At 39.7% G+C, this 27,852-nt stretch overlaps 1 protein-coding gene across 6 annotated transcripts in view; it reads left to right on the plus strand.

Moving 5' to 3' along the window:
- The first annotated feature begins 1,162 nt into the window (after positions 1-1,162).
- LOC110978951 (von Willebrand factor A domain-containing protein 5B1-like) overlaps positions 1,163-27,852 on the plus strand; it is a 31,508-nt gene continuing 4,818 nt past the window's right edge. The window contains exons 1-10 of one of the 6 annotated variants that reach the window (XM_022234318.2): positions 1,163-1,424; positions 15,078-15,370; positions 16,625-17,031; positions 18,330-18,482; positions 19,516-21,016; positions 21,569-21,683; positions 25,889-26,216; positions 26,410-26,567; positions 26,840-27,190; positions 27,469-27,697. In XM_022234318.2, coding sequence (XP_022090010.2) covers positions 19,572-21,016; positions 21,569-21,683; positions 25,889-26,216; positions 26,410-26,567; positions 26,840-27,190; positions 27,469-27,697 — 2,626 coding nt within the window. In that variant the 5' untranslated portion in view covers positions 1,163-1,424; positions 15,078-15,370; positions 16,625-17,031; positions 18,330-18,482; positions 19,516-19,571. Of the gene's footprint in view, positions 1,425-1,858; positions 2,025-15,077; positions 15,387-16,624; positions 17,032-18,329; positions 18,483-18,859; positions 21,017-21,568; positions 21,684-25,888; positions 26,217-26,409; positions 26,568-26,839; positions 27,191-27,468; positions 27,698-27,852 lie in introns of those variants that run through there. The other 5 variants (XM_022234320.2, XM_022234316.2, XM_022234317.2 and 2 more) reach the window with 5 other exon arrangements.

Genomic DNA, 27,852 nt, shown 5'->3' on the forward strand with positions numbered 1-27,852 from the left:
TTTTAGTGAAATCCAGGCTGGATAGGAGCAGAACAGTTTTTGCATAGTGAAGTGAGCATTTTGCATAATGATATTCCCAGAGTGAAATAATGCTGCATTTCTGCTTCTGTTATTGAAGATTCACTTTGCATTTTATGTTCTGGCTGATACAAAACAGGAACAATTTCAGTTTGTTTGATTATGAATCTCTGATAAGCAAACTAGTGAATGACATGGGATATACTTTTTTCCAAACCAGTGAAGATATTTTAAGAAATATACATGTAGTTACTGACGTTGCCAGAAACTACCAAGATGTAGCACCGATCATATTCCTGTTGCTAGGTGTTTAGTCAGCACAGCTGCCTGGGTTCCCAAGTCTCATGCCACTTGTAATTTTCAGATTCGCTAAATAAACCTTTCACTCTGTGATCAAGTCAGGTGACGACGCAAAGAAGTGTTTGTTTTAAGGTGGGTTACCGTACACGGAGCGTTGAATGCAATTTCAAGAGATCTGCGTGTATACTACAAAATCAGAACTCTCTATGGATACGATTAGATAATACAGTATCAGTAATTTCTGCCAATTTGTTTTTGTCAAACCGATGCATTTTCATGGCGTTGGTTTAATAATCACTCTGTGACGTTATTGGGCAATTCAATTCTGGTTCATTTAATACATGAAGTCACTACTCTGCCAATATCAATTTTCAAATTAAAATTCATCTTTTTCTTCATACTATGCATGTATTGCTAAGAATTTTTAGCCACGTTAACTGCAAAACTACTGTTTCGAGCAAATGTTCTTTGTTGATCTGTCGAGAGAAATAAATGCGTCCTTCAGTGCAAATTGAGATTAAAATTCCAAAAAATTAAAATGCCTTTTACATCTAAATAGGTAGGCTATTATAAGGTGATTTGATCATTACTTTTACGCGTAATGACCCATTTTTAATGTTAACTATAACCTGAACTTGGTTCAGATATTTTGCAAGGTTCCTGCTAGACTGTTTAACCTCTCCAGACCTCTCTGCCTCCAAACTAGCCCTACTTAAAAAAAAAAGTTGAAAATTTACCGCACCCGGTGATCAAGTACAAAGGACCACGCGTACCATTTCATTCCGCAAATTTGCATAACTGAATCCTGTTACGTTGCTCAGGCTTGGCCGCAAACGCGCGTAAGCTAGCCCATGCATGACGTCAACGTGTGTCCACCATTTTAGCTGCATTCCCATTACGACCGTACTGGCTCTCATCAGGAATATGAGGACCCTGGTTGAACTTGTGCACTGACTTGATGTCGTAGAATATCACGGCATTATAGATTGATTATAGATATTTAGGTTCTTGATTCTCGCTGGAGCCATGTTGGATCAATTACATCTCGACGCTTGGCAGCGGATCGCTGCTGTGGGTAAGAGAGCGTATCTACAAGTCACATAAAGGTGAGTACCGACACAGAGATTGGTCATAGGCCTACAGTTACATTAAGAACAAAAATCTAAGGCCTTGTCTTGTCTGGAAATGTTTGCCTTGATTTTGGAATCATCACTCTTGGGGATATTGCAACGTAGAAGTAAAAGGGAAAACTTAGTCTAACAGGTTTTTAGTTGGTTTGTCAGTGTCTCTTACTCTTAGGCATTTGCCATTTTCTACAGTCGTGTTCAAGGGAAGGGCCAAGGAAATCAAGGGAATTGATGCAGCACATGTGTGAGCATATTTCTTAATGAAAAAGTTCATGTTTTTGCTTCAGTCACGCCCCTTTGTGGCTCGGCCAGAGCAATATTGAATCTAAATCACGTGTTCTGCACCAGATAATATCGAAAGACTCCACGACAGGAGACTAGGTTTACAGTTGACATTTGACCCGTGATTAATGTACGTACATCGAGATTGCTCCCTGCCTCCTATGGTTAGCTCCGACCTAATGAACTGTTAGATATTGATAGCCGACAGCAGCAAAACAGCACTTGCCAATTAAGGAATGAATAGATTGTGCACTGTGATAATGCATATCCGCTGCTCCATTTTACTCTCTACCACAGGTAAGATACAACCCGGCCAGCACTGCATGGATGGCCGTACATGTTGTCTAATCAGGCCTTTATGGCCGTCAGGAGTGTGTGTGATTATAATTGAGCGTAATACCACAACGTAGGTACATCCCCACTTGCAATATCGTGCACAGGATTATAAGCACATGGCATTAAAGGTAAAGCCTTGGTCTTTTTGATGTCATTGGACAAACACTAAAAGGTGATTTTCTTTTATTCTTTGTAGCAGATAAGGGCCTATCGGTAGCTGTTACACCTTTCAGCAACGATGCAGGGGTATACATTTTATTTCATGTGATTTCGTCATGCGTATTAGTTCTGAATTAGAGTCGGTTTTTATTTCTTTTCAAATGTAACGTTTCAGCCGAAAGGGTTTGCAAACCGAACGTTACGAAATACATTTTGCAGCAGCATCGTAATTCACAGGTGTCTTCGAACAATGCTTCGACATCACGTAGGTCTGACGAGTAGTTCTTAGAGCAATTTTTGAGTTTTAATGTATGTGACGCTCATGGTTAATAAAATGTGCTTCAGTATTGATGTCGAATTTCTCAATAGAAGTCACCTACATAGTTTTTCAGAATCATTTTTGATTTTAAAAAATCGAGCAAAACGTTCCATCATCAGGTAGGATAACCATTATAATATTTTTTATAAAAATCAAAGAATTTATTGCGTCCTCAACTAGAATAAGATGCTCGAGCACCACAGACGAGTGGAAATGACAGAACGTATTCACTGGAAATTCTTTGGTTTGGAGGAAGTATTGTAGGATTAAAAAAACATTTATTGTGGATAGAATAGCAGTAAACAAGTTTCCAAAGGAACACTAAACGCAGTAGGGGCCTATAGAATCATTTTGATGTTGGCTTGAGGTTAAATTGACTTAATAATGACACATTAGTAATGTGGCATAAGAAACACTAATATGGGCATGATGGTGTGATAATTACGAACATCATTAACAGCAGTTGCATAAATTTCTATATGCAATCCGTATAAAAAGTAAATGCACCGTTAAATAATGACGAGATAAATAAGTAAAAAAATGACACGTTTTTGCCTGACAGAAACTGGTACCGGTCATCAATGGAAGGCTTCACGGGCTGTAGAAATAATTACAGTTATGACATCCTTAAGACCAAAGACCAAACTGAGTTGACGCCCCTCATCTGCTTTGTGTGATTAATGATTCAACGCTCTCGACAAGCGTAGATTTGGATCATCTGCTGGCCTGTAATTACATGGACAGAATGAATGATCTTCCCCACCTATTTATAATTTCATGAGTTGAATGTAACTGATCGTGTTGACATATCAGTATACTCTTGCTTCTCCTTTCTTTTGATTTTTTCCCTTTTTTATGATGATTTTTTTGTATTACAGTTTTAAAAGAGGTTTCTTTTGTAAAAACGGTCCACTGAATATTTACCCTTAATGTACATTGTAGGTATTTTTTTTAAAAATTAATCATTCCTCATAATGATACCAATTAAGGGTTCCTCAAAAAATCACCGTAGTCTCTTGAAACCTGAGGAAACGGAAAGAGAGACAACGAACAATGTTGGGCACATATTACTTGGGGAGTTTCTTAATATTTCTTTATTTTAAAAGCCTTTTAATGACGTACTTTACATCAACGTACACTTGAAAAGTGTTACTCATCGCGCAAGGTGTTTGTTGAAACGACTCCTGAATTAAACACACCTCGAGTCATCCAGATTTTTTTTTTGCAGAAAAGTCATTGGAGCAATAACTAAATGACCTCATAGTAGCTATGATTGCACTCACTGGTCATCGTTGGTTATCTCGACTGTGTGCTTTGAACAAGAATTCTATCGTACGTCACTGTTGATTTTGCAGACTTACTGGTACAACTTTGTCGGTCGTTTAACGTTAGTGCTGGTAGCTATGAAAGATATGTCTCCGAATGACTGCGCTGTCTTTTTTAACAGAAATACTTCAACTTGATCAAACAGAAAAAATGCGATAAACTTTTATTACATGCCAAATGTTTAATCGCAGCACTTTTCCAACCTCTCTGCTTCACTCTCAAAAACACCAACATTTGCACCCTGTAAATCACTGATCTGCCCCTGTAGAAAGAACTAGGGCCTACTTGTACCTGCTGCAAATTTGAAAATCAGAATCTGGGTCTGATTTCAAAGAACTAAATTAAAATGTGAACAACAGTGCATGGATGGCTTACGTCTTTGCACTTCTTTCAGTTACTATATTATGGAGTATGCAGTCTTGCACTTTTTTTATGTTTGCTCATTTAACCTCGATGTCGGTCTTCGAAAAGCACTTTGTAATCACCGTTTGCCATGTCAGACGATCAATATGCCACTGTCTCGTGACTGTTATCACGTGATTGTCAAAATGTGCCATTTAGGTTTAGTAGTCAGCGCGGTATCTGGAGTTTTTAATATCAAATGTCAGTAGACTTAATGAAATCCGTTACTCTTTATGCTTCATGTGGAAGTCAAGTGTTTATTACTCTCGATTCCAGACATTGTGACCGACTTTTTGGTGACGTCTGGCCTTTTCTTGGACACTTTTGCGCTTTGCATTTGCAAGCGCTTTGCATTATTGCTCGTTTTTCCGATTTGGTTGATATTTCAGATTCGCAGCGTGGCAAAATAATACCCACAACCCTTCGGACTTAATTTCAGTCACAAGCTTGAATTCCAGCCACAAACTTAATTGCACGTCGATGGATCTGTTAAGTTTTACACGACGTTATAGAGCGTAGAAAAACGAATGTTCGGCCTGTACATTTAAAGACAGTTCGCATTTCTAAAAAAAACGGTGTGATAAGCCTAAAATATATCATTTGTATCGGTAACAGATGTCCCTTTCTGAAATTAATTGCAATGCCGTACCAGCCGTGGCTCCCTCAATGACGAAATATTAGTTTGCGTTCAGAAACGAAATTCAGGAGAGTTTCTTCTGTTTTTAGTGATTTATTTCTTTGAAAGACCCTGGTGCAATCCGTTGTGATTTCCACCTGTCGTTGATGATGAACAATTCAGGATGGGAGGATGCAACCACATTACAATCTCACGGATGTTGATGTGTCAGTTTGTTTTATGTCAAATGAATGAGGGTTGGGTTTGCAACATGATTGGAGTGGAGAGATGAAATTAAAGAGAGACAGATCTCTAGCCCTAAATTGATACACAACAGCGTAGTAAGACTACTGTCGAGGGATTTATGCTTGTATTTCAATTTTCTCAGGTCTATAGCACGCTTTCGATTTTGATTTCAGAGCATTTGGCTGTAGTTTTTTTTATAAATTTCACGGAAATGAAAGCTGATAATTGTAATCTGAAAACTGATTATTTTATGAGCACGTAATCATGATTTCAATTAGTCACATCCCTTGAAACTGATCCAGGGCTTTTCATTTAGGGAGGCAAGAAAAATTGGAAGTAGCTAAGTTGCTGACGTTTATTATGCGTTTTTCCTTCCTACGGTTTCGTGGCAAGTCTTCTGAGGCCATCAACCTGTTCGTTTTGGGTGAATTATTCACACATAGAGGGTCCTGAAGAGCTCCAATTCCCCGGCGCTGGTAAGGCGCTTCTTGAAGTTGAAATGAGCGTGAAAACGTGCCAGTGTAAAAGGAAGACGTGTTTAGACGCTGTTTGTGTAGTATCCATGTCAACACATGTCCTGCTTACTAATGTGGCTTTCTGTAATCTGGTTGCTTTTTCTGCTCAGAATAGACCTAAAATGTATATCTGAGGTAGCTAGACCAAAGACATTGCAATGATAGCATTATCAAACCAGCTCATTTCAGAGCTGTCTAAAAACAGCTCTGGCTCATTTAAACGAACAGCGACCTGTACAGATCCATGAATTTCGAAAATGTAACTATCTGTTTGGACATGTCCCGGTGCTTTTGTAAGGACCAGTAGCTATCTGCGGTCCGTGCGATTAGCCCCGTCAATTTGGATGCTGAATATTTAAGTTTTTGTTAGGCCAATATCAATGCTTAATAATTTTGAAATAAGTGTGCAGCGCGGAGACAATCAAACATAAGTACCTATCCTTGCTAAGCCTCTGTTGATCACAGTGTGGTAATTTATTTTTCAATTATTGTCATCGATAAATCATTTTATGGCAAGTTATTTCATATCAGTGATTATTGCGTTAAATCTTAGATAAACAATTTATGGTGAAGTTGTTTTCTGTAACGAAAAGGATTCTGCCGGATTCATTACCCGCTACTGGTCCCAATGTTCGGAGGACGTCTGTAAGACGTCTGGAGACTACGTACGGGACGGGAACCAGTCTGCTGCATATTCTGATTGTTTTTAAAAATTGAACCGATTTTTCATCGTATTTGTACTGTAATACATGGAGTATTTTCCTTAATTAAGAAGTCTGTCATGAGTTAGTCTTTACCTTGTGTGACCCCCGGAAACGAAAATTAATTATTAAACCATTTTTAAAATACCAAATTTTAAAAATTGCCCACATTGTGTGGACGGTGTACTTTGCCTTTCGTGAAATCCTTTCAAGTGTTACCACTGTACAGGGTTGAAAGAGATAAATGTTCACTCTCATCCTCTCCGACATCAATCAGCCCAACTTGAATTCATCTTGCTCTTTGCATTTTTTACTCCTGCTGTCGCATTTTGTTTATCTTCATGAGTCTGTCGCCCACTCGCTGCAGTGTCAGGACACGACTGAATGGGTTATTTCTTAGTAACCGTGGGAGTTTGTAAATGGGCTAATAATAGTGTTGATTCTTGAAGAAATCTGTCAAAGAAAAAAATCGAAACTGTGATTGATGACATGACTTCGTCTAGAGGGAGATGTTATTCCATCTTTCCCACTAAATTAAATGCCCGTGATGTATTGATGTCAGAGCAGACAGACATTTTAAAGTCTGTTCTCTGCACCGACTATGTTGGACCACAATCACAACCTTATTTCCAATTCCAATCGTATCGAATGTTTTCTTCCTCAGCTACTAAAGATGCAAAATATGCAAATAAGATGTTGCGTCAATATAGGCCACAAATGCATTATGTGATCCTGTTGTTTGGATCACTAGCCTACAGCTCTAACAACAACTCTAACCGAAAAGATCAAACTGAGTTGTGAAATGTCTTTATGTGGGTTTGTCAAAATAACAACTGGTAAGCATATGAATTACGTGCAAACAACAACTTGTCGGAGAATTCGGGTGTCCTTTCTCTCGTAGTTCTGGTCAAAACAGGTTTCTATTTTGATTGCCAAATGGTTTGTTCTTATTTCCTTGCAATGGAACAATTTTGCCTGAAGATTTTCCTGTTCTATTTTTTCTCACGGATACTTTAACAATCGATGGAGAATTTTTCCATTTGCCTTTTTGATCAACATGTGTCTTCGTGCAGGCGAGTTCATTGACGTCTCAAATATCCCGGTCGTTTTAACCTACGAGGCTTATATAACAGAATCAATGAAGTTGGACACGGCGTGTCTCAGTCAGAAAGTGTCGAAGTTCATAGTTATTGATCGGATATACATTTCATGTAACTTGAAATTGTGCAAGTCGATCGTGTGGAATGACACGTCACTTCGTAGAAAATGATGTGTCTATAGGTTTCAGTATAATAAACCGTGCATTGTCTAATGATCGTTCACGTGGTCGTGTTTCCTGAAACACGAGTTTAAATTGCTGTTTATTTATTTTTTTATTTTCCACTCTGCCCGAAGATTGATATACTCCGAGAATTAAGAACGAGAGATCCGACTGAAAAAAACACGAATTATTTTGTTGGGTTCTTTAGGTGTATCAAGGACTGATTCTGTATTTGAAGTGTCTTGTTGCAAAGATCATTAGGCCTACTTAACTTGTAAAAAGCTGAAATTTGTATCTAGTTTGAAAATTCATGTTTCGGGGTGCCACACTCCGAATTCTGGTGGCTCATGAAAACGTTTTGGTGTCTATGAAGAGGATTATGTTGCACTGCAATCCTCCTGAATTGGTTGTCAATATGTTACCCATGGAAATCAGGTCTAATTCCAAATCGTATTTTGTATTTTGCCGGGTTTGTTACCAGTGGGGTGAATTGATGTTCCTATATTATCATTTATCATCGGTATTCTTATTTCCCTTTAGTTCCGGCGCATCTGTCCAGTCATGCCCCTGAGCCACAGTGTGACGCCATTTAATTTTTTCACTATTATTTTGCTGCTCACAGCCATGAGATTCACATCATTCAATCACGCAAATTGAGTTGGTAAGGTTGAATGCAATGCCGAAAGGCAGACAATTTATATTGCAGACAAGTTTACCTTGAAGTCCCTGCACGGTGAGGAGATGACCACGTCGATATGTGCAATAAGATTTTATTCTCCCTCCAGCAACTGCCAAATTTGTGCTCGTTGTTTTTTGGGCATAGTTAAGACCTGTAATGTCACTGATATTCGTATTATACTACTCTTGTGATTAGGATATACATCTCGCGAAACATTCAAACAGATTTGCTGTGAGGAAATATGAGAAACTGAGGTCAAAGGTATTAATGTTACCTTGGCGAAAGTAAAGCCATGCAAGATTAACCATAATGCGATGCCAAAATGCCCTGCATTTCGTTTTGCGCGCCTCAGTTCACAAGAGGTTTATTTCACGAGTACATTTAGTCCGTACTAATATCAATACAGACCCGCGATGCTACAGAGCGTAATGATTTCAACACGTGTATTGTAGGCCCTACCGTTAGCCGACCGTGAAATGCCGTTTGTGCTTCACATGACATTTCTGACTAAAGCCTTGATGATAAACGCAATTCACATGAGCCATCTTTGAGGGCATTGTCGTTCGTTTAACCAGGACAGGGTTTGTTGTTTTTCATCACGTATACTCATTCAAACTAACCCCCAGAATGCTCTTACAAGGCCAGAGTATATGTGAGGTCTGTCCGTGGGCTTGCCCACATCTTCATGTTTATTTGTGAACTCCCATGCAGCAGTCGTGACTTGAATAATTCTGGCTTCATTTTTTCCAGACGTAATAGAAGTGTTGACTTCTTTACGAACAGCTGCTTCTGTGGGTTTCAATGGTGATCCCTCTTTAGCAATAGCACGCCCGTTGGACGGGCATTGGATGTTAGATTATACGAGTGTGTTTAGAATGTAAGTTGGTTCATTTGCTTCCAAAAAGGAGCGTGAGTTTACGCGAGGTTGTCTGTCAGCTTTCGAGTTTACGCGAGGTTGTCTGTCAGCTTTCATTTCTATTAATTCCGTCTCATGTCTCTCGGGTCGCAGGATTTTCAGGGAATGCCTGGTGATGCAAATATCCGTTGGGAATTTGGGTGAATGATTCAGAAGCTAAAATGGAAGAAGACCTGCCGTTCGATAGATTAAGCTCTTTATCTCACCAGGGATTATCAGAGAGAGACTGATGATGGCATTATAGGTCTTTTTTTGCCTTGCAAATTAACGTAGCAAGTCCATCTTATGTACATGTAGGCCTACAACTTGACAATTTTGGTAACTACGATGTAGCGTGGGTTGTAAATTCTAATAACTCGATCTTGGGTTGACATTCTTTAGAATACCTGACAGTTCTGACCAAACATAGACAGTTTTTTTCATTGAATTGTGGTTTTTGTTTTCGATTCCTCCAAATCCAGGTTGTTTAGTTAAGCGAATTCCATTCAGTGTCTTTTGTAATTTCATTCAAGAAGAGGAACAGTTTCGTTTTTGAATGCGCTGTTGTTGCTTGCAGTCAACTTTAATCCAGTAATTACGGCAAAACGGTCAGCCATACCGGCTTCAAAATGTCATTGGGAGAAGATCGAAGGTGGACAAAAATCGATAAAACTTGGCGCGTTCCTCACCAGATCCAATTGATGAAAACCACTGTACTGCCAAGTAATCGACTGTTTCATGTTCATTTGATTTTTAAACTTATATGATCATAAACATTCTGCAGTGTGAGAGCTATTGAACACTTTTAAAGGTAATTTTCCACTTCTATATTTTAAACATTTCTGAAGAAAGTGAAGCGTTTTTGAAATTACATGTAATAGTCCTGAATTCTTCCAGAGGATCGCTTTGACGTGAAATTTTTGCAAACAGTCGCCTTGTTCCTGTAGAATTCACTGCCCTCAGGTCAGGTTTTAGCCAATTAAAACCGATTCAGAACAAACTGTTCCAAGCCTCAATAGCTCAAGATATCAAGATAACAAGGAAAGTGGAGACAGATTTAGAGAACGAAATTTCAAGGCTAGATATAATTAATTTCAACAAAATCATATTAACGTAATTTTACTTGTAACTAATGCAAATACCATTCAATCCTTTTTTTCTGAAAATTCGAATATTTACAGGATGATATCGATTGGTTAGGAACAGGATAGCAAGTGTTTCACTAAGGATCCAATGTGTGACGTCACATGTCGCTGAAAGCCCATTCAAGTTTCTAACGCGAACATAGAACAAAATATATCCTCAAGGAGAGTCATTGTTTTATTTTTTGCATAAGAACTTCTGAGTATCACGGCAAATTAATTAATAATTCTTGATTAAACTTCACACTTTGTCAGTGTTCAGTGTCAATGCACGTTGTTGGGCTTCCAAGTTTTTTGTAGAATCCATTTGTATGGAACACTTTATTCAAATCTCATTATTATTCATTCCACACCAGGTACTGCTCTATTTTACAAGCAAAAAGTGAAAATGGTCCACGTAAGCACATTTTGGAATTGGTGGATTAGAATTTAAATGATGGTCGTGTTGGTCATTTGGCATTCCACTTTGCCACTGATTTTAACATCACTTTTTACTCATGGAACAGAACATGGAAATCCATTAAAATAAGATCCAGCGTTCAAAATCTCAGCGTCTGTTTGCTGTGGACTATGTCTATGGTTAGTAGCTTCTGTGTCGTCAATCGGCCCCTTGTTCATTCAAGTTGAAGGCTTGCTTGATTGCAGGCCTGTCAGGTAATTTATTGCACTCAAGAAGCCGACCATAACGAGTGAAATATGCCATCAATGACGTGTTGGCTTCCAAGAAACCTCCATGTAATATTTTACCCTTTAAAGAAGTGCCTAGACGAATATAGGTGTGATTACGTATTTACTGTTTTCTAGTGCAGATATCGAAAATTAAGATGTGAATTTGTATTTAAACATCTTCAGGTTGTACCTTACGAGTTGTTTTTATAAGAAAGGCCAAAAAGCCACTCTTACGTGTGTGGTTTATGTTCACTTCCAGTGTAGACTGTGCCTAGTCATTTATTATTTTTTTAGCCCTAACAGTCCAAAATCCTCCGATTTCAATACGATTTTACATACTCTTTGGGGGTTAGGGTTAATTAAAGGAATATTTGAATCCTTTATTGTAACTGACGCGTTCAGTCTACCATGTTTGTGGTTAACCCAACACCAAACATTTAATAACTAGCTGCTTCTGTGTGTTCCAATAAAATATTTTGCAAGTCATTCATAAAAAGCACCTGTGTACTGAAGAACCGGATAAATACTAAACGTTTTAGTTTAATTTCAAAACGGATGACTCCTGGAGCCTAACAGATCTCTGCTATAGGAAGATTTAATATTTTGGAATGGTTTGTGATCATATGTATCGGGGTCACGAAAGCCAATCCTGTCATTAAGAACCGGTTCCGTGGATTTAAATTTAGAAGTTGACCCTAAGATTAAAACTAAAATATACATTGTTGATTTTGTTTTGTCAAATTTGTAAAATAAGCGATAGCTTGTTCTGAAATAGTAACCGAAAGTGTGAGAGCTGTCTTGATTCAAGAGATTCAGTGAGGTCCAATAAGCTTTACAAATTGTCTCCGGTTTCTTGGTTTGGAATGAAAACGAGATAGGTAGAATAGGTCAGTTGTCTACTTGAAGACGTCGGCAACTTCTTAGAGGGATGCAGGAAGGGGTTAGTTTACATGTTGAATTGTCCTTGGTTGGACTGAAGCATCTTGCTTTCTGCTAAGGTTAACGTCGGAGGCAATAAAGCAAAAATTCACTTGTGGGCAAAATTATTGACCAAATTCCGTTCCGCTCAGTTCATGTAGTTCCCAACTACATGAACTGAAGCCCCAAAGCTTGAATGTACGCGTATTTTGTCAAGTTAAGTTTTTGTAAATTTAACTTAAAAAAACCCAAAAAAGTCTTCCAAATTCAATTATAAAGTAACAGTGCATGTATGACGTGATATTTCAAACAACGAGCTTCGTCAGTGATATGAATATTATCCAACTAGAGGTTTGAATTTCTACTTTAGACTTCCCCTCCCTCGATTTCGAAAGGGAATCATATGAACAGGCCGATACTTGAAGTTAAACAGCATGATAATTATTTTTTATCAAACTTCGCTTGCGTGAAATATAAACAAGAGTGCCGTATTGTTATCTGGTAAAAGTAAACTGGCTAACCTGACACATTAAATTTAACTTTGGAACAATCAACTACTACATGGTCCCTTTTTAACACTTGCTTGATAGATCTACGCCCTCCCATCCTATTTTAGAGTTAATGACATCATGCTAGGTGAAAACACAACCAAGCATGTGAAAACACAATCCGATCCATCAGAAATTCATAGCATGTACATTGTACTCATTGTTATCAAAGGCATACAGGTCTTCTCCGAAGCGAAAGCCTCGATAAACATAATAAAGTCTAGGCGATATTCACCGAGCGAGACGAGATGTAATTTGCTAAACAAATTCAACCGAGTTGCTTTGTTATTTGAGCGCACTCCTGTTAAAGGTTTACGATTGACGTTTTAATGAAGCTTCAAATCTCAGGGATTCAAATTCAACACTAAACTCGGTTGTGAAGTTGAAACGATTTGTGTCGACACAATGATAAACAGCAAATAATATGATTTGGAGGATGCGTTGAAATAGATTTAGTTTAGGGAAAGACTTTAATTTATGAGAGAACGGGTGAAAATACTGAATTACCGCGGCCAAAACGTCTGTCTTATGGTATCTCCTGCGCTTGCACATTGAGCGGAATTAACGGAAGAAACGCCTGCACGGAAACGGACGGCGGGAAAGCAAATGACGAAAGGTCGATGGGAACACATCCCGTTACTATGGCAATCAACATCTACTTTGAAGGATTTTATCTGAAAGGGGGTATATGGGTTTTGCACTGATTCATTGGCTATATATCACAAGAAATAGGAGCGTTGTGATTAGTAAAGAAAACACCATTGATGTGATAAATTATGACAGTTTTAGCCATTAGAGGTTGCAGAGATTAGTCATTTAATAAGACCATGCAAAGCACTGGTCGTTACTCCAGTGATGTATATCATTTCAGTTTAACTCTCACCTCTGTTGGATTTTCACATATAAGTGGACGACTGTGCATGTTGCCCATTTAATTCCAGCAACATGGTGCACTCGGTTAGCTTGCTCAGGCAAGCTGTGCCAAACGAGCGAGGCGGTGGGGACGAGGTTAAACCTTCGCAAGTCGTGGAAGCTATACACACCCAAAATAACTCGGCAGTTGGGGTGGACGCAATTCTTTTTATATATGCTTCCATTTTATTGATTGAGAACTACGAATTCCAAAAGGAGACCGGCACACTGCACTTTAATATAGCGTTGTAATCATACAGTTGAATTATGGAGAAGATCTTACACCCATCCTTCCATTTTATTTCTCATGGTCGTTTATGAGCATTTGTCGTTTCTCTTTTTTTGTTCCTACATTAAAAGCCGTTCAAGTGTTTCGAAAGTTCTATAATTGGCTCGATAACAGTCGGGACAAGTCCTGCCTACCTCAATGACAAGGCTGACCTTTTCCGAACGTTGTATTTTTGTGAAAATTCAGACTCGTTATGAATAATTTAGAGCAGGGTTTCTGGTCATTGCTAGAGTGTCAGTGCTGGGTTATATTACACCGTAAATTCAACACCATTTTTTAAATTCGTCCATGTTAACTAATTGACAACAACTTCTCTATTCAAAAATAATTATTTCCTTTTTTCGTCTATTACATCAGTACTTTCACTACTTTCCGATATGTTATTCATTTTCATCATCTTTAAACCAACTCCCAGTTTTATTGATGTTTTGACCCAGCTACATTTTTTGTTTTCGTGATAATCATCTTGACAAGATGTTTTTACTCATTCATAAGTACACACTGTTGATCGCTGCGATGTTCGTGTGAAACCCGCTTGTTCGTACGCGAGCGTCACATCGTGTTCGGTTTGTCCTACATTAATTACATGTACATCGATGCTTAAATGTCAAGGGCAAGGGGCGCGGCGTGATTGGCCAATGGCCGTGATCCTGTGCTATGATTGTGACAAATCGAGTATTATATTCTCCTTGAGCATGAGGTAGGTTTGGTCATTTGCATATGGTGGAAGAAACTGTAGGGCATTTATTAATATCGCATTTCGGTATCGATTCTCGGAATCGACTGCGCAGGAAATTGTGTTACCTCCTGGGACCAACTGCAATAGCCGTTGACAACCTGTAAGGTTCACATATGATTACACTGAACTTGAACAGTCGTCGCAGGTTTGTTATAAACAACCATTGAGCCAGCTTTTAGATCAGTGTTGATGACATGCTTTTGCTTGTGGTGATAATTGAAATGTTTCATAGTACGATAATGGGAAACAGACTAAATCCCTGGCATGGTAATACAACATCCACTTTGTTCATTTTTATTTATTAAAAGTAAAGGTTCGTTTTATCATTTTATCATAAATTTTCTAAAAACCAATATTTTTGTGTTATTAACGCTTTGCTTGAAATAGCGGCACATTTATACTTAATATTCTGCAGACGTTTCGGTTAATTTTTCAGAACTGTGAGCAAGTGGTTCCTACTTGACCCTTTATCTTTAATCAACTCACAGTGTGCTTTGTGAAAGTCATCGATTAAACATTAATAAACCTTAAGTACACACGATGTCTCCGTAAACAAGGCAGTGGTTTGTGTGCAAGACGCTGCATCTTTAAGTAGGCACTTATAAGACACACCTGTTTGTACATTGCCGGCTTCGTTCGTGTGTAATCACTCTCACTGATGTCTTTTTTTTTTTACAGTGACTGGTCTTGCCCCTGCCCCCCTTAATGGCCCCTGACATTTCAGCCAGACTATCAGAGCGATCACAAACCACATACACATCGACGCGTCGGTAAAGTCCACCGTTCCGTGGATGACGTCATTGCGTGAGTGGTGTCTCATAGATGCAGACTGCCGGCTTGACTTGAGAGCTGAATACGAAGATGAGGAAGCAAGGTGCATCATTTGAGCAGAGTGTACTGAAGCTGAAGATGTTACCTTAATGAAGGACTCGAACATCTCATAGGCGTATCAAAGAGACACTAGGCTAGAGGTAAGAAAATGTACCGGTACGTAAATCCGTCATGAGTTGACATGCTTTGGGCAAGCATTTTGAATATTCTGTAATTTTGTGAGACCTTGAGATATTTTTTCGATATTTCATCAATTATTTGGCCATGAGGAAGTCATGAGGAGTCGGAGTTAGTTGTTCACTTGGTACTACTATGGAAAGTCTTGGCCGAAAACCATTGACGTTGGTGTTTTGGAAATGCAGTTTCAGACAAGTTTACTTGAAATGTTAAGAGTATAAACATTATTACTCCCTTCCATATATCTTTTCAGATGTCGTAATTTTTTATATTTGTGGTTTTTCTTCACCGATACAGAACAACTAAGCATTAAAGGTAACTTAACTTTATTGAGACCAAAAATGTTTGATCCAATAACAGATGAAATCAAATGTTCACTGAAGTGCGAACGAACATCCTTACTTATGCGATATACACCCGTATATGAATTATGTTATCGGCTTCAGCCATCCGTTCACATGCGCCAACATCAGCTTTCATTCTTATTTTATTCACGTGACTGGTATCCCAATGAAATTTATATTCATGGGTCGGCGATATTGAAATTGATACTGAGGTTCACTCTTCATTTCTGGGACTTGAAAGTAGTAATAAAAGAATAGCTGATATTTCCCGTCAAATCAGTACCAGTCTGCTCGGATGAATAATTTCAAATTTGTGATAAAAGATACTTTTAGTATTTACGCTAGATATACCTGTAGAAAAAAATTAAAGGGAGGCTCGGAAATCACATGAATTCTAAAATAGTCAAATACCATGCCATTTAACTGTGAATAATTTGTACAACAAATTCGATGAACAAGATAAAAAAAAATGGCTTGCTCCTTTCCCTAAGGTCCATTGGAATGGGTACATGGTTTGCTGCCACAGGTTCACAAACTTCTCCTCTTCTTGAAATCACTTATTGCACACGCGCTGACGATTTTACGAATGCAATTTGGATCAAACTTCAACATTTAATGCCTGACAACAGTGCACTTGACCCACGACTTTCCAACTTAGTGCATCCCGGTGCTGAAGAGATTTGCGAGCACTGAAGCGCATAGATCTCACCTCTTTCGTCTTTTAACAAGAATTAAGTCTGTTCAAACGTAAAGGCTGTTTCTAAATTTGTTCACGCACCCGCGTTAATGCCACACATTGTAAATGGAGTAATAGCAGATGAAGTCTCGAATCACGAATAAATGTTGCTCGTTGCATACATGTTGTCATTTCAGACGAAGGCAAATGCCACTCCAAACAGACTGAGCAAAGGCGTCAGTGCATAAACACTGTCTGTCATGAATGACTAATCAGCCTATGCTTCCCCAAGAAATGAGTTCGCTCTGTTTTTTCGGCACTCGCCGCACTGGACGATGTTTGTTGACTTATTTCCGTTGCACCAGTGTGGTGAAAAGACCCACACAGAGCAGCCATTTTCGCACGCGCATTGTACCCAATACATGTAATAAGGAACACATCGCCCACAAGCTCTAACAACCTTGACGACTACAATGAGCAAGCAAGGATGCGGCGTGACAACGCCCTCCGCTTAAATGTACTTTATGACCGAGGCATTTAACAGTGTTGGAGACAAAAGCAGCAATGTCGCAAGGGAAATGATGCTTTCATACTGAAGCCAAAGGTGAGAAATATTTGAGATTCTGCGTTTATTTTCCCGCGATTGTGGGACAAACATATGACGGGACCGCCATTGAGATTTGACAGAATTGAAAATGATGCATAATGGAACACCTGCCGGGTCTATATTTAGCCCACTGTCTGGTTGTGGTAATCATCCTAGCTTCATTCAAGGAGGTCAGATGAATTAATGATTGATTGAAGTAGGTTACTGAAGTGGTTGTTCTGTCGCCGAGTCATTTTATCAAGGTGTTGGAAGTATATTCTCAGTAGTTTTGAAGTTTAGTAATTCCTTGAAGGATTACTCTTTTTGAAAAAGCTTCTGACAAATAAAAGGATTTTTGGTCAATTTATTCCTTTCATTGATTGGTTGGTCCTGAAACTGGCTGCTGAAAAGACAGGTTATTTCTGATCCAGCACATCTCGATAAAGTGCACCGTCTTATATGGTCTGTACACAGAATTCATCAAACAAGTAATTATCTCCAGCAACTTTTTTCAGATGTTCAAGTCTTTTCCCAATCTTGAAATGTTCACCAGTTACTCATGCCACTCCTGGTTTGTTGGAGGTAATTGGCTGAGTCAGTCTATTCAATGAGAATTCACCATAAAATGTTATTCTTCTGGGTTGTATTACAGGAAATAGGAATTTTTAGAAAGAACTTTAAAAAATAATCACTAAATTTTGAAGCTGTAAAAGGTATTTTAATTTATTCTAACCCATAAACCTTATATGATTTGGGTAGGGTTTAGCGGACTTGTACCCATCTAAAAGTAGACAAAGTGTGCGCCGTATAGCGTTGTTCTTTCGATAGGTCACGATAGGTCATTCTACAGTACGTTTACGCCAGGTCAGTCAAGTGGAACGCATAACTAATTACATAATTAAGAATATAATCATATAATTAAATATTTACTCAAGTAAAACCATGTATGTGTTAGATTACACAGAAGTCCCTCTTTTGAAACATGATACGTTTGAAAAAAGGGATGGTTAAGGTTTTTTTTTTTTCTTTCAGGGAGTGTGGAATCTGTTAATCTTTCTGATAGGCATATTATGCTCCACTGTGAGTTGGATTTTTCATACGCTGGTCATTGCTTTGTTGGTACATTTTCCTCAAATTCAAAAATTTGGATTTTGCTCCCGTTTTCATCCATTATCTCTATATATGTCTGTCTAGTGGGAGTACGTCTGCATTATGATATCAGATTTCTCTAATAATAGCGAAAGGGTATTCAACAGTAGTCGGCAAGCGTGTTCTCTTGACAACAAAGTTGTTATCTTTTTACCTTATGTTTTCAGATCGAGACACGTCCAGTCATTTTCTATTCGCCTTTCCTGAGCGCTAGCACAGCAAGGAAGAAGTACCCCTGGGACATTTCAAGTGGATAACAACGTGTCTGCTAAGAAACTGTATTTATCTGGGTCCAGGGAAAGGACAAGCTGCATAATACAGTGAGTTTTTTTCTGTTCTTTCATTTAAATTCCGTTTTTAAACAAGATCTCACCACAGCACTGTTTGGATTCGGGTGTGCAGGAGAAAAGTTATCAATTTGTTGGACAAAATTGATTGAAGTTATTACCTGTGAAAAAATGTTCACTGAAGTTGTTATTATTTTTGTGATTGTGAAAGCTAATTTATTCTTGAAATCTAAGAATGAAAACCCCAACAGTTGATCATTATTAACGATTGTGTTATCACGTGAGGTAAATACATCTGACTGCCAATCAAATGATGCAATACCCGGTAATAAAAGGGACAATACCGTTGCCAAGTCATGGACCGTACAGTTAATTTCATCGACCGAACATTCTTCAAATTTGTCCTACAGATTTTTGACCAATCTTGTAAGTTTGTGGAAGAAAAACTGACCATAAACTCCGCCAGGCGGTCTTCAGGAACGTTAAATTGAGGATTGACCAATTCTTCATTTTTTCCAGTACGACTTAACTACTTACAGCCTCGCCGCCCACGCCGAACTGATTCTAACAAGCAACGTTTCTTTTCTTGTGTATTCATTCGAACTAAATTACACCCTTATGCCACCCAACTGTTGCATTTTTGTACATGAACATGGATTAAGGCAATTAAAACGCTTGAGGGGTTCGGAGGTTGACGTCATGATGACGTTATCAACAACCCTGCATGAAGTACTGTATAATGTATATAGGAGGATGTTCAGAGCCCTTGATGACGTCATGAGTTGGCACACTTTGGCCAGGAAAGCGTTGCAGAGCGTGTCTACACTTGTCCAGGCATGCAGACTGTCATGACAGACAGTTTAAGATGCATGTGATCTGAGGTTATGCAGTTGAACATCACGCTCTTACTAGAGATGCGTTGCTGATTTTCACGCTTGGACAAACTATCCCTACAGATTATCGAAATTCTGGCCTCACAGGGAAAACTCCAACGTTCCCCTCTCGGTCTTTGAGCGGTTTTCAGTGAGAGTTTTAATGAGTAGGTGGGCAAATTGTTTTTCCTCAGGACATTCCCGTACAGCCGTTGTACGTGTTTCCGGAGCAATTTAGCCAACTACAAAGATGCCCGGACTAATTGACAGACATACCCGGTCGCCCCTGGCTTTACAGGCGACGCGGGTGTCGACGTGCCTCAACGGTTTGTCGCTTGGTCTCACTTCATCCTTGACTTACTTCAACGATGAGGATCACGTCGTTGAGGGCGTCTTCTGTCTTGCTCTGGACGAGAATACGTCAGTGACGGGATTTGAAGCGCGTATGTCTCAGGGACGGAACATCAGCGTGCACGTGAAGGATCGATGCGAAGTTGAACATTACGACGAAATCTTAACTGGTTCGCCTGCTGCGTCTCGTAACAGCAGCCATCACACCTATATCCCACCTGGAAAGTTTGCCTTGACTGAGTATGATAGTACCCGTGTATTTTGTGCCAATCTCGGTACCATTCGACCCCACGGGACGGTCACCATACTCATGTGCATTTCATCTCTACTTCAAACTGGTCAATCGGGAGAAGTGTTGATGAAACTGCCAAATATTTTCACCCCTCGGTTTGTCCGTGAGCCTGTGCCTTCAGAAGGAAAGAGCAGTGCCCATTCCTCGCGCCCTAAAGCCAAGCCAAGCCTAGCTGCTGCATCACACCATCAGTTTATCCTTAGATCCTTGATCGATATTGCTGAGGAGGTCAGTGACACATCCAAGGAGTATGACTTTGAGTTTCAGTTAGAGGTGAAAGCACCCACCCTTCTTGCAGGTGTATCTTCGTCTACTCACGCCATCCGAGTAGATGCCGATCCTTACGCCGAGAACGCTTCAGATGTGTTTGTGACTTTAGCTGAGCCCCATTCAATGGACCGTGACCTTGAGGTCATTCTTCACCCACCTAAGCCCCACCTGCCCATCGTCATCCTCGAACACGGCGACATGAGCCCGGCTGAGTACGAGAATTTCGTCAAAGTGGAGCAGGAATATTTCAGAACTGGGGAGAGTACAGAAAGCGATCAAAGACGAGAATTATTGAATCGAATGCATAAGGATATAATGCATAATGCCGTCTCGATGCTGAACTATTGCCCCGATTTTGACGTCCTGGCCCGTCAGATGTTGCCCTATCGCTTCGATATCCAAGGCGAATATATCTTCATGATTGACCGTAGTGGCAGCATGAGTGGCGAATATATCGCCAACGCCCGGGAAACACTTATGATGTTTTTAAAGAGTCTACCAACATGCTGCCATTTCAACATCATCGGGTTCGGTTCGTCATTCAAACCGCTGTTTGAGTGTAGCCGAGCCTACACGCAGTCCAACGTACGAGAAGCCAGTTCCAACATCACCAAAATGAGAGCCGATATGGGTGGAACTAGTCTTTTAGCTCCACTCTTGTGGATCTATCACCAACCTGTTACCAGAGGATGGCCAAGACAGTTATTCGTCCTTACAGATGGCGGAGTCAACAATACTGGAGATATACTAGATCTAGTCCGGAGTCATTCTAGGCACACAAGGTAAGACAGGATATATTTACACCAAGTTATATCCAAAATTTATTTAATATTAAAGTTACAGTAGTCATGATTCACTTTAGTATCACCAATATTCAATTTGACCTTTATCCAAAACCTTTAAAAAATGGAATTTCCCAATCTCAACAAAGTTCCATCAGCACATTCTCATCGGTCAGAATGACGAAATGACTGACCTCTACCGGGGATGATCCTTTTTAGAAAATCGTCTGGTGGTTTTTGGAACTGCAAATGAGGAGACACTGTATGTATGTGGTGTGAAAAGAAATTCTTGAGGGAAATGTGATCAGTTTAGGTAGTTTGTTGCTGTCTGTTTGCACTCAATTGGCAATCGGAGAAGATTGATTCACTGTAATTTAAGATCGTAAGAGATACCCGTCTCAGACAGACAGCGCGATAATTGGCTCGATACGTTGCCTTTGTTGGCTGACTTCCCGAAGTATATTTAGTCTCCTGATAAGGAGGTTTAAGAGTCATTGCTTCGCCTTGAATTATGCCTTTGTGGTTCTTGTTCACTGAATCCAATTTCTACAGAGTTCATACATTTGGTGTTGGTGAGAACGTCTCCAAACGACTAGTGAAGGGCATGGCACGGGCCGGTAGAGGGCGTGCTGAATTCATAGCCATCAAAGACCGCATGCAAAGCAAGGTAAGTACCGGTACGTAGGATCACGTCTACGCAAGTGCAAACGCCTTCTGGGTGTTAGTTTTACATATGAAGGTGGGTATGGAAAGGCCAAAAATCGTAATAATTATTTGAAGTATAGTCAGTGAAGTCATTGTGATTATTTGAAAGGTGACGACCGTGGTAGATAGGCTACACGTTGTTCACTTGTTACCTGGAGAGCGACCGTGCATCTTTAGCCATAGCGTTGCATTACAAGACTACTGATAAAAATAGTGACCTCCACATATGGTGGTGGTCTTGCCACTATCGAAGAACCACTTCGACGAAAAAGTTTTTCTTTTATTTGCACCCGATAATGTCAAAATAGAATTTAGTATCGCGGAATCGCAAGTCCCACTTTCTCTAACCCGTTTAGTATAGATCGTTCGATGTTTCTCTATGTAGGAATATAAGATTCAATCAAGTCTGAAAGGAAACGACTGAGATATGGTGACTGTTGTCATGCTGCGCTGTATTGTCAGTATAATTATGCCAAAATTTACTGGCCTATTTTATAATAAAATACGTGTACTAGAAAAGGCCGATAGAGTAGGAGCAAGACTTTTACAATGATAATCAAAGCAGCTTGGTAAAAGTGACACTCAGCGTTATACTTCGTTTGTACATGCGGACCCTCACATAAACATGCCTACATACAATACAGAAATAGAGGAACGTAACCCGATCTAACAAAATGAGTCTTAACTGGCATGTTTTAATTTGATGGGTTTATTTTTATTATAAAGAGCATTTTCAGTCGTTCGTTTGGATTGACCACCGAGTTCAACATCAGAATATTGCCGTAGTGTGGGCGACGACACGTATGCATTGTTACTATAGATTTCCATCTTGCGCGATTTGCGTCATGTAACTCAAAACTATTGCTGGGTTAGTTTGTGAATAAAATAATAAGAATCAATTGAATTTACACAACTACGACCTTGGCATATAGACGCACTCTCACGTCTAGCTACCATGACGTCAGATCATTTGTGTAAGCTATATTGTCGTCGACTGAAACGGTTGAAATAATACTCTTCAGCGATAAGGGGGAAGTGTTTCAGCGACCCGTCTCAGACGTAAAGGCCTATATATAGAGACCATGGTGGTTGTCAAGAGCCTTATTGATGTTCGAATGGACCACAGGACTCACGATTTCTGGGAAAGTAAGGCCCAGAAAATATTCTCAAGGGTTCTTTCTAAATGTCAAGAATACTCTTTAAAGTAGAGATATGTTTGGTGTATCATTAGACTACCATTATTGTGATATTTCGCCTTTTGCTAATCACGAAATTCCTGACCTTTTTGTAATAAAGGTTTCTGACGCAATCATTGTATTTAATTTAGTCTGTATGAAAGAGTCTGTATTTTACACGCTCAAACCCTTTATCATCAAATCCTTTGGAGAAAGAACTTCAAATACGACTGACTCATTCAAGAAATTAAAATTTACTACACACTTCGCTTCTAGAATTTGAATCCTGTTTTTCAAGTCATGCTTAATATTTTCACTCCCCTTTAAAATATGACTCTTCATTTGAAATCACACTTGGGAGATTATTTGCAAACGACCGACTGGTTTAAAGAAGTCAATTTGTGCGGTTAATTGTCTGTAATATCAGCGTTGTCTCTTTAGTAACAGCTTGTGTGCGAAGCTTAAACCACTACTTTACAGGAAAAGCACTGACACAAATTTTAGCTGTTTATTGTTACAAGTATTTTTCAAGCCAAGTAGAATGCTAAAGTTCATTTTGCTTCGAACAGGCAGTGTTACCTGTGGGATTACTGAGTCAGGATCAAATATAAGAACATGCTATGCTTGAATGAGACTTGTCGAACACTTTAAGCCATAATGGATGCAAACAAGTGGTCATAATACCAACCCTTGTAGCTCGAGGGAGAACCTGTCTTTCAGACCGTCATACCAGCCCAGGTATCGGGTCGTCCCAATCACTTTCAGCTGTTCTCATGGAGACATCTATGTCTCTGAGGGAGCCCGTTTCTCCATTAACCACCCCCATCAAGATGCACTGAACTGAGGCAGTTTCGTTCTCGGCGTATCTTTACCGGAGTCTAGATCATTTTTGCGAGGACCCCAAGGACATAGAACGAGGTAGTATAAAAAAATGATATTGTTGACTCGTACGTCGGTGCTCTTAGAGTGCAGATCGCTTAGGCCGTGGATTTATTGTCTCTGAGGTGTAGAGTGGCAGTAGTCGTACGCGTCAAATGTTGCAATCATGTTGTGTAGGTCGATAGGAGGGAAAAAGTTGCGATAGACACAAAATTGGAAATTTTCCCTTCATCGTGACCTTTGCTAGAACAACGAGCTGCACAGGTAGAAATTAATATCTAGTTTGAGCACAGCGTACTGTATATTTCGGATAGGATAAGGCCTGTTAAAATAGAATTTTACTTCCTCATATATGCTATAACTGTCAGTGTTCACGGGCTGTCATTTTACCTATATGACAATAAATTGGGCCTGTTCGATGGAGATAGCTGACCCACTAAGGTGTTTCCCAAATACTTTATTTGCTGTCTTTTGGGGTTGATTTTAGAATGTAACATAACTTAAACTCTAAGCTATTGGAGTTCCTAGTCAAATAAGATCTGAGTTCCCCGTCCTCACCCAGCTTGTTTACTTTTGATTTCCACTTTTAATAGCGAGCGGATCTCAGCCACATTGCCACCGATTCAAAATCGGTCGGTTATTCAAATGAGATGCTTGGAATAGTGTTTTTAAGATCACGGCGATTTCGACCTCATCCAGGGTTGGCATCGGTTCAGGACGTCTTGCTAATCACCCAGAGCTAAAGCGTTTCATCTCCTATGCATTGCAATAGCCAGACAACGGTCTACAGGGAATACGTAGCATCTTATTACATGGAAGACGGCCGTTTTATATCCCATTACAGCTGCGTGTAAGACACATCGGTATCAATACAGGGAGGCCCAAAGCATCGATAAATAATTCACAGACGGATGGGCCATTTCTTGTAAAATTGGCGAAGGATTATTCTAACCCAAATCCGGCGCTTACCTGGGGAGCATTTTTCAAAGCTTTCTTTCAGTCAGGCACTTTCAAGAGTTGCTTTTGTCACTAAACCGATTTGAATCATCTTAGAACATTGCACTTAGTTTCCAGACAGGAGTTTCCTGCAGGATTCTACTTCAGTTGCTTTATGTATTATAAAAAAGAATCCTTTTATATGTGGTTTGGTTTGGGGATGAAGTGCTATGCATGAAGTGTGATCAAATTTAATATATATTTTCTTTTTGTTTGATTTTTATTTGTAATTTAAACTGAAGTTATTTTTTAAGCATCGCTTTGGCAACATCTTGTTGAGACGCAGAATGTTTGGCCGAAGTTGTCTTCTGTGGGTTCGCTGGCCACAAGGAGAGGTTTGGTTTTGACATTCAAAAGGTCGCCAAAGGCTATTGCTCACCCGAACCTTCCATGCAAGCAGAGACGATAGCAACTGATCTGTTAAGGCTCCGATTTTCCGAGGCCTCGGAATTTTCAGGGAAAAATCGGACTGAAAAAAAAAGTTACCAGGAATGAACCCACTGACGTGTGTGATTTTGCGTCTGCGTTGTTTGAGTTTAATTTCAAAATAGATTCCTTCTCTCTTCAGTGGCCTTCCATCGAAGCTTTCAGTCTGGAAAAATATTTTTTTTTATACGGATGCTGAAATGAGGATTCATTTTTGTGTTCAAACTATACAGTCCCGACAAATCTCAAACAATGTCTAAACAAAATATATAAAGGATAAACCCCAGGCAAACATTTTTTAAATTTTCAATTATCCTGTCTGGAAATTGAATTTTTCAGTTGATTAAAAGATGAAAATATCCTTACAGGAAGTTAAATGTCACATGCTTTTTAGCTGTAGCCCAATGCATCACCATTGTAAAATTTCCAGAGATGGCATGAAACATTTGTGTTTATTTCAAATTTTGAACTTCCGTAAAAATGGATGTGCACATTCCGCTTTGACTGCACTCTGAATTTTACAAGTTGGAATTTAAAACATTGCACACGCATATTATGTCGTCACACGTATCAATGAAGACTACTTTTCGGAAATTTTTGATTTTTATAACCAAGAAATAACATTACTTCGAATCCAAAGACAGTTATTCTTTAAACCACTAACAATAATGGGTGTTTTTCTTTCGATCAGGTGTTGAGTACGTTAAAGCACGCCCTCCAGCCTTGTATTAGTGATATCCGTCTGGACTGGAAACTACCGTACGGAGTGGAAGTCCTTCAGTCCCCTACCGTGCATCCATCAATCTTCCAGGGAGAGCCTTTGGTGGTCTACGGTCTCCTATGCGATACGGTCCGTATGCATAGCACGTTGGCCTCGGTGCTTCTCAAGACGGCTCGGAAGAATCCCTTTGTGGAGAAAGCACTGTCCAGAGGCTCAAGCAACGAGAAGGCAGAGGAAGACGCCTCGTCGCCGACGAGACCTAAATCCCCTGTGAAAAAGGATGGAAGTCATGAACAAGGTGACAGTTTTTTTGAAACCTTCATAAATGTGGTTCATAATATTTTGTATCCTGAGGTGACGTCATTCGAATTAAACTTTACAGTGATCAAAATGTTTCAAAGGTTGCGTTATTCTTTTTCTTTTATAAAAGAAGAAATTCAGTATTTTTAATAAGCAACCTATTCTTTAAGTTTCCTTAACAAACATTTCAGAAGAGGTTTCAACTGAGAATCAAGAAGTTCTTCCCCCAAAGAGTCAATCCAACGGATTGACTCATTCCACGCCACCGATGGTTGAAGACGGCGATGTTGCTGTGCCTGCATCAGTCGAGCATAGTCCCAGACGAAAACTCTCCAATGTCGGTCAAACGGTAAGCCAAAAACTACCATTCTAAAGAAAACTGCACAATCGGTTGTCAGTTAAAAAATTATTAAGAAGCATCTTGTTTCTGAAGAAAGCGAACACGTGAAAGGCAGAGCGTGGGTGCATAGCAATGGCCATGGTGTGTCCTCAATATCTCTCTATTTTTAACCGCTCAGGGAGACTTGTTCACAGATCAAACTCTCATGCATACTTGTTTTATCTACAGTATGTGACAATCCATTTAGTTTGCTACAAATATCAATGTTCTTTCCCTCTTAGGCTCAAAAGCGCTATTTGGAACTTGCTGCCAAGCGGAATCGAACAGTGTCCGTTCCAGATAATCGTTTTGGGGGCGTGGCTGACCCGGTTGCTATCCAGGCAATTCTTTCACGTCTGGAAGCAACCAGTGAACGCCGGCAGTCTGAATCACAGCTCCACCCACTCTCGGCCAGATCCCGTAAATTCTCACCTGTCATGAGAGCCGAGGGTGGAAGCACGACTAGTTTCGATTTCGAGCCGTCCAGCCCGGCCTGGGATAATTTTATGGAGTCAGGTGACGGAGAGGAGCTCTTCGATCAAGACGTTCAAATGTCATTGAACGACGCTGTGGTGCTGGACGACGGCAAACTGGTAAGATGAGCCATGGGTATCCCAACAGTGCATGCTTTAAGCGCATCCGAGGTCATTCGAGAACGGCGCACGATCTCCGTCCTATAAGCGCGGCCGTGTGCCGACACACACGTGTGCTTTGTTCTCAAATGACCTTGCCTTTTTGAAATAAACAGCTTTTAAAACTGGCAATTAGTGATTTGAACAAAATAAGCCTACCTCATGGGTAAGATTTCTTTTTAAAAAATCTCATTCTGAGAGTTATTTCATTTCGTTTCTTTTCATTTGTGGTATCGAAGGTTGATATGGCAACACGAACAGGGAAATGCAGTGTCACTGTATCTGGCCTCTTCTGCGGTCGCCCAATCAGCTGCGATGTTCCTTTTGATATATCAACCCTTGTGCGTGGTGAATGGGTTGGACCGTGCGGCGAAGAGGACGTCTGGGAGGAGACTATACATCAACTAGCTGCCAAGCGTTTGCTGCAAGATTTTGACGCATTGTCAAGGCGTTTAGGACATGAAAACGGTCAGATATTTTGTACACCCATTTCCTCTTGTCACTTTCTTGGATTTGAAGCCTTTAGATATTCTTTTATTGTGAATGACAGCTGTCATGAGCATCTCTCCTAGCTGATATTAAATCAAAATCTCCTTATTGTTATGGGACATCCTATCTAACAT

This window comes from Acanthaster planci, linkage group LG16, assembly GCF_054643075.1.
Source record: "Acanthaster planci isolate LZ-2023a linkage group LG16, COTS_SCS, whole genome shotgun sequence".
NCBI classification, from domain to species: domain Eukaryota; kingdom Metazoa; phylum Echinodermata; class Asteroidea; order Valvatida; family Acanthasteridae; genus Acanthaster; species Acanthaster planci.